Source organism: Sinocyclocheilus anshuiensis, unplaced genomic scaffold (genome assembly GCF_001515605.1).
Source record: "Sinocyclocheilus anshuiensis isolate Anshui unplaced genomic scaffold, SAMN03320099.WGS_v1.1 scaffold352, whole genome shotgun sequence".
NCBI lineage: Eukaryota > Metazoa > Chordata > Actinopteri > Cypriniformes > Cyprinidae > Sinocyclocheilus > Sinocyclocheilus anshuiensis.
The window spans coordinates 1,347,141-1,358,322 of NW_015557093.1; the positions used below are offsets into that span (position 1 = coordinate 1,347,141).

Here is an 11,182-nt window from a genome sequence, read left to right on the forward strand (position 1 = left end):
GTTTTTATTACGTTGATATAGGTACGTATTGCTGTGTTTTTATTGCGTTTCTTCAGGTATGTATTGCGGCGATTCAGAATTCAAATATCCGGGGACTGTCGCTAAAAGTTAATGGTCTATCGTGTTGGAAATATGCCCTACACCAAACCCAACCCTAAACCTACCCGATAGTGTTAACAAATGCAAAACTGATATAAAAACACATTTTTTGATGCAACCGTGCCATTTTAACTTCCTTATGTGCAGATTTGAACTGTTTTGTCGAACCGTAGTTACACGGGATTCGAAATGGAGCTCCTCACCTCTCAAGTACATCTCCGTACTCCGTGAGCTACCGAACAAACCTACCGTCTATGAAAACCCATTGATATGAAGCTGGATATGTGCGGTGCTAACAATCAAAAGCATCAGTTTTCAAATCTCCCAGCATATTAAAATTTTTTTGAAGTCACAACATAATACTCTTCAAGTAATTGTGCGAAAATTACGCTTTATTAATCGAAACTCTGTAAATCATACTCTGTGAAAATAATTTAAAAGGTTTCGGAGTTTTACTGCCTCTAGTGTTAATTTTTTTTGGAAACTGCAGTGATATGTACTTATTGGTACGTATTTCGCGTCTTGCAAAAATGTGCCCCCAGGTACGTATTTGCCATGAGACCGGGTAGGAATAAGTACAAAAATATTAGATGAAAACCTTAAAAATGACTTTTAAAATGAAAATCAGGAATGTTGCCTTGGCAACTAACTGAAATAAAATAAGCTGAAGATGAACTATTAAAAGTACTATGCCTAAAACTGAAATAAAAAAAATAATTAAAGCTAAATTGAAAATTTAAAAAGAAACTAATAGAAATGACAGAAGCACATAACAAAATTACTAAAAGTAAAATGAAAACGTAATATATACAAATGCTAATTAAATATATAAATAAATGTTATAATAGCATATAAATCATACAAAAATTATGTCATTTGCAGATCTGAAGAGACAACCGTTTTGGAGGCTTATTTTGTGTTCCCAAATGGCACAGCTCTTAACTATGATGCAGTGACCTCAATCCTGAATTCAGAGGAGGTCTATAAGGAATATGGATCCCAACTAACTCAGCTTGGATTTACTGGCATTGTGAGTGACCAAAAAACAAAGCAAAACAAAACAAAACAAAACAAAACAAAAACTAAAGTCGTTGTTCGACACATTAAGCTTGACATTTTTTCAAATTTCTTTTTTAATTTCCTTAACAGTCAACAACTGTTACCGAGTCTACAGAAGTGAAGGCAGAGGTATTCGTCATGATTGGTTTGATGGCTGCACTGGCGATCGTTCTTGTTGTAACAACCACCTCTCTCGTGTGCATCAGAAGAAAGTAAGAACTACTGAATTGCCCATATTGTTTGGTTTGCATGGTGCTTTTGGTACAGCTTATCAGTCTCTGTATTATACCATTCATTTGTATTTCCCCTTTTTAAATAATTTGTAATATTTAAAGGTCTAGAATTAGCCACCATGCCTCTGAAGTTGGATGGGAAGGCATTGCAGGTCATGTAGGGCGTATATACTATGAAGTCAACTTGCGTGATCCTGCCTGTCAGGCCTGTTCCCAACATCAGGCATGGAGCCAGTACAATGGCATTATGGAAGACCCTCTAACCTCAGTCTGGGTCACACACATTACAAATCTGCTAACCAGATTCAGCAGATTTAAAATAGCTCTTCTTGATGTGCACCCACACATATGCACAAGTTTCTTCATCCTGTCTGATGTGTGTCGGATTTGCAACTTATCACTGCTGGTCTCTTTCTAACCTTTAGTTACAAGAGGAAACTAAAGGCAGCCAAAGCCATGAATTCAGCAGCCTCAGAGGTCATAAAGAATCAGAAGACCGGCCCTGTTGTTCCTGGAACCAACAAATACACCAAAGAAGGGTAAGACATTGACTCATTGGCTGCCTAAAATGTTGACCCATTGTATAATTTTGAACAGGAATTCAGCAGCAGGCTGGTGTGTGAGATTGTCTGATATGTATTCCACAGAGCAAACCCAGTGCTGAATATGAATATTGACACGGCCACAGACCTAGGCTTTGATGAAGATGGCTCCAGCGCAGACAGAGAGAGGTATCATGATTGTACACTATAAACACTATTGAAAAGAAATTATGAAAAGATGTTCATACTGTTGTACTGCTCAGTCCATTAGTGAAGATTTTATAGACTCACCAACAAACATGTCTCATTTTATATCGTCACTGTCATTCTATTTTAAAACTGTGCTAAATTACCAAATTTATTGAATTACTAGGATATCAATTTATTAAAATGGCAGTTTGGGGTCAGTAAGATTTTGAAAGAAGGGTTTTGAAAGAAGTTTTTGAAATAAGTGTTTTATGCTTATTTAGCATAACAGTAATATTGTGAAATATTACGATTTAAAATAACGTTTTTATTTTTTATAAAATGTAATTTGTTCATGTGACAGCAAGACTGAAGACTGGAGTAATGGCTGCTGAAAATTCAGAGTCGCATGATCCTACAGAAATCATTCCTGCATTTGGTGCTCAAGAAATAGTTCTTATTATCATCAGTGTTGAAAACATTTGTGCTACAAAAGAACAGCTTTTATATTCAAATAAAACCTTTTGTAGCATTATAATGTTTTTACCGTCACTTTTGATTAAATTAATATATTCTTGCTGAATAAAAATATTAATTTCTTTAAAAAAAAAAAAGACCTCAAACTTTTGATTTGTTGTGTATAGATCAAGGGGCATGTGACACTTATTATTAATCCTACTAAATAATCAAACACTAAATCAACAGCCCTATTAGTTACATAATGCATCGTAATTGTCTGGTCTCTCCGGAGGCGGTTTGTGATTTAATGTAATTACATTGGACAGTGAGAGGTAAAATTTTATCTTACTTGCTCTGAAATGATCTAAACAAGATTATATCAGATTGCACATTCAAAAACTGACTTCACTGTAAAAGATGGAAGCCACTGACCTACAATGGAAGTTTTTGAAAGCATGTTTATCTTGTCATGGAAGCCCACATTCTGCCAGTGAACTTAAATGACTTCTACAAAATCTATTTAAGATACAGTATGCCATATCCATGACAGATAGCATCTGTTTGCACTGATCTGTGGGTAATGGTAGATTATTAGTTTCAGTAGCAGTAGTTTAAGTTAAATGATGTTGTGATGTTGGTGACCCCATATTTCTCAGAATCACACTAAGCTGTACTACATGCTAAATGAAGCATGTTTTTTATTTTATTTCAAGCTACATAACTGGTCCGAAATGTCTCTACTGGGAACATTTTTCCCCATAATGCCCCTCAAGTATTTATACAGAAGAGTGCAACTTTGTGAGATTCTGAATATGTGTGTATGCTGTGTGTTTGTTCTGTTTTAGCCTTAATTCCCTGGACTACAGCATTGATATGACCATGACAGAGAAAGACACTATGCCAATGATGGTAAATGTATTATTAAAATAAAGATAATATACAGTGGGGAGCAAAAGTCTGAGACCACTAGTGAAAGTCAACATAATTTGTGAAACAATGAACTGAAAAAATAACATGAATTGAAGGATTTCTTATCATTTGTCGTGTCACCTTTTTGCTTTAATAACAGCAGCACTCGAGCTGCATGAATTCCATTCCAAGTTTGTGTAAAACTTGATAACCATGTTCTCCAGCATGATTTGAGGCATTCGCGTCGTCACTAATTTGCTTATTTGATTGGTGACAGATCTAAAATATTTCTTATTCCATTTTGCAAAAAAAAAAAAAAATAATAATAATAAAAAATAGAACCTTAAAAGATAAGGTTCTCAATCACAGATTTTCAATGTGATGGCAGACATTTGAATTCCACAGTATTTCAAGCATATTTCCAATTTCTCTTATTGTGCAAAAAACATATTGTTCTATAAATGCTGGGGACACAACAGCAGAAATACTTCATAAGTTCTTTAACTGAGTATGTTTTGAGTACTTACGTTTTCTGTTGTGCGATAGGTAATTCAGGAGGAAGAGGAGGAGGATGAAAGGAGTGAATCACCATACATTGAGCCTCTGGGTGCTGCACTTGCCCAGCGAGAAAATAGGAGAGGTGCAGACAGTCCCGGTCTCACTTTTGCAAACCCTTCCATAGACACCACTGATCTCTAAGATTCAGTCTCTGACCTCCACCTATTTGCCATTTTTTATATGTGATCCTGCCAAAAAAGGAGAAAAGACTCACAGTATATTCCATTTGGGCAAACTTTAACTTTAAAGTTAACCCACTTTAAATCACCAATGCACTTTGAAATGTAAGAGAGAAAAAAAATCTCAGTGCACTAAAAACAAGCAGTAATTCAAACAGTATTTGAAGTTAAATTGTAGGCCTACTTACATTATTCTCTATTATTTTCCATCATTCTTTTTTCATATTCTGAACTTTTGGATTCTCCAATATGTAATACATGTTCCTTGATTGTATTGTTTTTTCATACAGAAGAATCGAACTCTCTTAAAAAAATATTATTTTCTGTCTCTAAACAAAAAAACTAAGCTGCATCAACAGAAACTAAACTAAAACTGCTTGTGTATCCTGCCAAATATTACCTAGCACTAGTCTGCTAGTTTAAGTCTGAGTCAAATCAAATCAAATCAAATTAAAAAAAAACTCATATCTTGCTATGCCAGATTGGTGACCAGGCTGTATATATATATCGTAAACTGTCTATATATGGTGTATTGTTATATGTTCTAAGTGCAATCATTCGATAGCATGTTCTGTGAATTAAAAAAAAAATAGTTAGGTATTTTTCTCTAATAAAATTGATCATATTATTAAAGTGAGTCACAAATCAAGTTTGCTTTTCCCTTGTAGACATGATTTAATTTCAAAACTATTCACTTTACAGTTCTCACAACAGTCACAAAACATCACAGGGAATGTAAGGCTTGAAGGTGGGCTTGTTATGGGTGTGCTGAGCTGAACTGAAAATACAAGACAAATCCATTGAATATTTACGAGGTTATACAAAAGCCAATTGAAAAAGAAGAGTCTGAAACTCAAAGAACACCAAACATTTTACTGTTGAAAAAATGAGAGACATCATCTATTACTTGTTGCCTGAAACACCAAGAATTTCTAGGGTCATTTTTGCCTAAGACACAGTACTTGGTACTGTCACTTTATAAATGTATTCTACTGGTCCTTAAATATACAAGATTAATTCATATTTTAAATATATAAATATCAAAGGTAAAGTTATTAGTGTAAAATATTGTAAAAGGGCACTTTAAAAGTGATCCTCACTGACCACAACAACATCAGGGTAGCACGGTCTCGACAGAAGCAAGCAAAAACACACTCAAAGCAACAAAGCTGGTATAGGAGCCATTTTAAAATCAAGAGCGAGGAGAAATCAAGACGACTGTATTTGTGTGCAGTGTATCAAACCAAACCAAAATTGATAATTATCCATATAGGAGCTTCTTGTGACGCAGTGTCAATACAAGTCATTATCAATGTCTTAAAGGGGCGTATCATCGAACAAAACCCAATCCTGTGCACATCCAAAATGCACAAAATTTGGAAAGATTGTCTATTAAGATGGTTTGGACCACCATGCCTTCCTTAGTTTTCCTCATCTTGACGTGGTCTTGAACAACAACTTGGCCGCCAGATGTTCCTGACCCACTGGCGAAAATGATTCTGCCGACGCCTGCCACTCTGCACCGTCTTTTCCTCACTTTGTCCTTTGGCCAGGCTGCTTTCACCAAGGTCTGATGTGGGGGGAGGACTGGAAGGCATCGACATAGATGTTTCGGTTGGGTTTGCTGGCAGAGCATCTGTAGGAGAGGGCAAGGCCAAAGGCTGTTTCTTCTGCTTCTTTACCTGTTTCTCCAGGTGCTTCTGAATGGCCGAACCCAGCACTGCCACCTCCATCACCGCACCATACACCTCCCAAGTCATTCCCTTTTCGTCCCAGCTCACCTCCTGCACAGGTTCTGGCACTTCTTCTGGTGTCACCCCGATCCGTGGTTCCGGCTCGGGAAAAACCTCAGGTGCGGTCAGAATGATCGGGGTCATAGGAGCAGTGGCAACGGAACAGAATTCCACCTGAGAGCTCACCTGCATCTCGGCATCTTTGGTCTGTGCCGCATCTGTACTACACTTGTTGGCGAGTTTTCCAAAGGTGCTTGGAAAAAGGAACGCTGCGGAGCCCTCTGGAGGAGTCATGGGGCTGGTGGCCACTGACTGGAACATCACCTCCAGGCTAACCTGGGTTTGCACGGTTTGTGTGCGTCCAGGTGACCGAGTCAAGGTGAGTGTTTCTTGCGAAGGCCGTCCAGAATCCTTGGACTCAGTTGATTCGGTTTTCTTCAGTTTTACCTCCAAATCTTCAGGCTTTGTGGGCTGATCTTTCAGACTGCAAATGTTCACTTCCATGCCTGTGCTACTTGCATCTGTTTTTTGTGGGGTTCTTGAACCTTTGCTTGCAGAGTTTGTCTCGTTGCTACTATCCCCTGGATCTCCAGGCAATCTTGGTTCTTCATTGGTGGTATTCTGCTCAGTTGATTCGTGGCTTATGACGCTGGTCTTCTGGACTTGACTGACTTCAATCACGTTCGCCACAACGATGGAACCATCGAGACTCTCTTCCTCAGTCACTCCTTCACCTTTAACCGAAGAGACAGTCTTGGGTTCAGCAGGGCAGCTGGAAGTCTTCTGCTCCCCAAACTCCACGTCCTCCTCATCCTCTAAAGTACAATCATGGTTGGTCACCAATATGGTAATCTCCTGGTCCAGGTTTCGTTGGCCAGATGCCAAGCACATCTTATCTGCTGGTTCCTCTGCTTGGTTAACACTCCTCTCTTGTTTGCATGCTGCCGCAGGTGGTTCATCGCTTTCGACTGCTGTTTGAGTGGAAAAGAATTCTTCTTCTAGTCGCTGCTCATGTGGAATTACTGACTTGATCTGATCTGATGTAACCTCTTGGTCAGGTTGCTCCTGGATGCTGCCACAGATCTCCTTTTGGACTCCTTTTTCATCAGTTACGTTGTCGTTCATAAGGGGCGAATAGTCATTGGTGTTTATACTTGTGCTGGTCCCCGAGCCAACTTTCCAAACTTCACTTTCTGTGAGAACAGGACCCTCCATGGGTTCAGAGATGGGTTTGTGTTGATCTGGAAGAGGGGGAGTAGAACGTCTGAGCTTCACGGTCTCACGCCACTGATGGTTTTGCTGGAAAAAATTCACATAAATGCATTAGTGCATTAATGCAGGTGCAATGAAAAAATGAGCACTTGACATTCATTTATGATGGCACACACACAAAAACAGTCATTTTTTGAAAACACTACATTAGGTCAAATTAATTTCAAATCTGATTGTTTTGTAATGATCTCAGGCACTGAAAAACAATCATGATTTATGTTCTTGAAATAATGATAACATAAAATTACACACAAACTTCGGTCTTACAATACTTACAGGAAGAATAGTATCGATTGCCAATAAACTGATTCCTCTTTTATCCCTTAAAACAGAGATCCAATTATATCATGGCAGCTGTCTGCTTCAGTTCATCCACACACACACACACACAGACACAAAACTTGTTTAAAAAAAAAAACTAGCAGTACCCTCTAAAAACAAAACTACGACGGCACACAGTGAGACCACAATTGAAAAACACCCCAATGACACATACCTCAGCTGCACGACAGATCAAACGCTGTATCCATGTTTTCAAAGATTTCACAGCCAAAGCATATCTTCACACTCCAAGCTCCTCTTTTAGGTGCTGATAATGATAAGAGGCAGGCTGTAGATGGTTTGTTTTCCAGAAGAATCTCAGTGGATGGATTTCACTGTGGCTGAGAGTACTGAAAGCTTCTGATTTTTAGTTTCCCTGGAAACCAGACTCAACCTGGCAGTGAGTGGTAATGAAATGACAAAGTATCTGTAGCTTTTTAATCAGAAGCAAATGATGGTGATTAAAATCCATGTGTGGAAAAAAATTTTTTTTAAAAAGTAAAATTAAAAAAAACAAAAAAACAATGTTCTTATGTAATAAAACCTCAGATACTGATTCCTCTTTTATCCCCTAAAACAGAGATCCAATTATATCATGGCAGCTGTCTGCTTCAGTTCATCCACACACACACACACACACAGACACAAAACTTGTTTAAAAAAAAAAACTAGCAGTACCCTCTAAAAACAAAACTACGACGGCACACAGTGAGACCACAATTGAAAAACACCCCAATGACACATACCTCAGCTGCACGACAGATCAAACGCTGTATCCATGTTTTCAAAGATTTCACAGCCAAAGCATATCTTCACACTCCAAGCTCCTCTTTTAGGTGCTGATAATGATAAGAGGCAGGCTGTAGATGGTTTGTTTTCCAGAAGAATCTCAGTGGATGGATTTCACTGTGGCTGAGAGTACTGAAAGCTTCTGATTTTTAGTTTCCCTGGAAACCAGACTCAACCTGGCAGTGAGTGGTAATGAAATGACAAAGTATCTGTAGCTTTTTAATCAGAAGCAAATGATGGTGATTAAAATCCATGTGTGGAAAAAAATTTTTTTTAAAAAGTAAAATTAAAAAAAACAAAAAAACAATGTTCTTATGTAATAAAACCTCAGATGAAATACATTTACTTTGGCAGACAAGATACTAAAAGGGTGCACCAGTAATGTCTTTGTGAGCTCTGGAACAAAAAAATGTATACAGTTTAGTTTTTCTTATATAACAGAATCAATATATAGCCTATAGAATGAATTCACATTTTCATCATTTTTTTTTTCCACATGAGACAAATAAGCTCGTTGAACGTTGAATGATCTGACATTTTCATCTTTTTTTTTCACATGAGAGAACAAAATTAGTGTAAAGTGGTGGACGATGTAGGTCACTATACTGCTGCAATTATGTAAAAGACCATCTAATTAATATTCTTTCTGAATTGTATTGAATTGCAGGCTGAATGGTAACTATAACATGGCTTTTTGGATTCATGCATGTGCTCGCACACTGGTCCATTGCACCTCACCATGCCATGGAGTGTGTTTCGGAGAGCTGTATTCTATCGCCTATGTTCTCACCATAAAAATCGAGGTCTTTTGCCAATCGCACGCTCCCACAGAATATTTGTTGCTTAGCAACCAGCCATGTACATGCAGGGGGGGTGGAGTGACTGTGTTCATGGTAATGGTGGGGGAGTGTTCAGACAACACATGCCATATTCTGAAAACAAGAGGATGCTGCCTGTCATTGCAGGCGAATGATGAGGAGGAGGAGGTGGATAGGGATGTAAAGAGGATGTGGAGGTGGAGAATACAGGGGAGAGGGCCAAAAGTGCTGGAGATCAACTGTAAATTAAGTCACGGTGAGAGACCTTTCCTCAGGATGACACTGTTTGACATTTGCGTCTACCACAGACATGAACGCTAATGGGTACATCTTGACTGCTTATATCTTCAATATACAACAGAATTATATATTTATTATTTATGAAACACAACAAGCAAAAACAGTTTTTTTTTTCATGCATCGGCCAATTTTGAGATTTGGGCTTATATATATATATATACTGATTTACAGTATTTTCTGATTTACAGCGAGATAAAGAGTGGTAAAGACTTTTATATGTCAACAGTGAAAAAAATAATTTTGAGACTGGCTTCATCCAGTGTTCAGATTTTTGTTCTTAAAATGCAAATGAATGCATATTTGATTATATAATGCCTCATTTGCATATTATATTATTTACACACACACACACACACACACACATATATATATATATATATATCAGAGGTGGGACCAAGTCATTGTTTTGCAAGTCACAACAAGTAAGTCTCGAGTCTTTGCATTCAAGTCTCGAGTCAAGTCCCGAGTCAAGACAGACAAGTGCCAAAATAGGATAAGCAGTAAACTATTTTATTAGTAACAGTATAGCAAAGACAACATAATTTCATAGAAATAACAGCTGCAACATACTTTGCTTGTGTGACAGGAATAAAACTTTAATAACACAGTAATAACACAGATATAACAAAGGAATAACACAGTAATAACAGAAATAGTTCAGTAATAACACAGGAATACCACAGTAATAACGCAGGAATACACAGTAATAACACAGGATTAACTCAGTAATAACGCAGGAATAACACAGGAATAACTCAGTGATAACAGAAATAACACAGGACTAACACAGTAACAACACAGAAATAATACAGGAATAACTCAGAAATAACACAGTAATATCATGGTAATAACAGAAATTACTCAGGAATAACACAGGAATAACACAGTAATAACAAAGAAATGACACAGGAATAACACATTAATAACACCGTAATAACACAGAAATCACACAGGAATAACACAGTGACAACAGAAATAACACAGGAATAACACAGTGACAACAGGAATAACACAGTAATAACACAGGATTAACTCAGTAATAACACAGTAATAACACAGGAATAACACACTAATAACAAAGAAACAACACAGGAATAACAGCAATAACTCAGGAATAACACAGGAATAACACATTAATAACACAGTAATAACAGAAATAACACAGTAATAACACATTAATAACACAGGATTAACACAGTAATAACACAGAAATAACACAGGGACAACTCAGTAATACCAAAAATAACAGGAATAACACAGTAATAACAGAAATAACACAGTAATAACACATTAATAACACAGGATTAACACAGTAATAACACAGAAATAACACAGGGACAACTCAGTAATACCAAAAATAACAGGAATAACACAGTAATAACAGAAATAACACAGTAATAACACATTAATAACACAGGATTAACACAGTAATAACACAGAAATAACACAGGGACAACTCAGTAATACCAAAAATAACAGGAATAACACAGTAATAACAGAAATAACACAGGAAATACACAGTAATAACACAGGAATAATTCAGTAATAATACAGGAATAACCCAGTAATAACGCAATAATAACACAGAAATAACACAGTTATAACACAGGAATAACTCAGTAATAACACAGGAATAACACGAATAACACATTAATAACAAAGAAACAACACAGGAATAAGAGAAATAACTCAGGAATAACACAGGAATAACACATTAATAGCAAA

The 11,182-nt window shown here is 37.0% G+C and overlaps 2 protein-coding genes across 2 annotated transcripts in view; one reads left to right on the forward strand and one right to left on the reverse strand.

Moving 5' to 3' along the window:
• LOC107677355 (cadherin-related family member 2-like) overlaps positions 1 to 4,538 on the forward strand; it is a 9,991-nt gene extending 5,453 nt beyond the window's left edge. The window contains exons 8-13 of the mRNA XM_016472235.1: positions 982 to 1,129; positions 1,249 to 1,370; positions 1,817 to 1,930; positions 2,039 to 2,122; positions 3,424 to 3,487; positions 4,034 to 4,538. Of these exons, the coding sequence (XP_016327721.1) occupies positions 982 to 1,129; positions 1,249 to 1,370; positions 1,817 to 1,930; positions 2,039 to 2,122; positions 3,424 to 3,487; positions 4,034 to 4,186 (685 nt within the window). The 3' untranslated portion in view covers positions 4,187 to 4,538. The remainder of the gene's footprint in view (positions 1 to 981; positions 1,130 to 1,248; positions 1,371 to 1,816; positions 1,931 to 2,038; positions 2,123 to 3,423; positions 3,488 to 4,033) is intronic.
• Positions 4,539 to 5,306: 768 nt separating this feature from the next.
• On the reverse strand, positions 5,307 to 8,360 carry LOC107677359 (G protein-regulated inducer of neurite outgrowth 1-like). The gene is made up of 2 exons (XM_016472238.1): positions 8,297 to 8,360; positions 5,307 to 7,256 (listed from the first exon to the last, which is right to left on the reverse strand). The coding sequence occupies exon 2, from the start codon at positions 7,170 to 7,172 to the stop codon at positions 5,646 to 5,648; it is 1,527 nt and encodes a 508-aa protein (XP_016327724.1). The 5' UTR covers positions 7,173 to 7,256; positions 8,297 to 8,360; the 3' UTR covers positions 5,307 to 5,645.
• Positions 8,361 to 11,182: the final 2,822 nt, after the last annotated feature.

What these genes read in the sequence shown, in the direction of transcription:
- LOC107677359 (XM_016472238.1), bottom strand. Translation starts at nt 7,172, where the DNA reads ATGGAGGGTCCTGTTCTCACAGAAAGTGAAGTTTGGAAAGTTGGCTCG.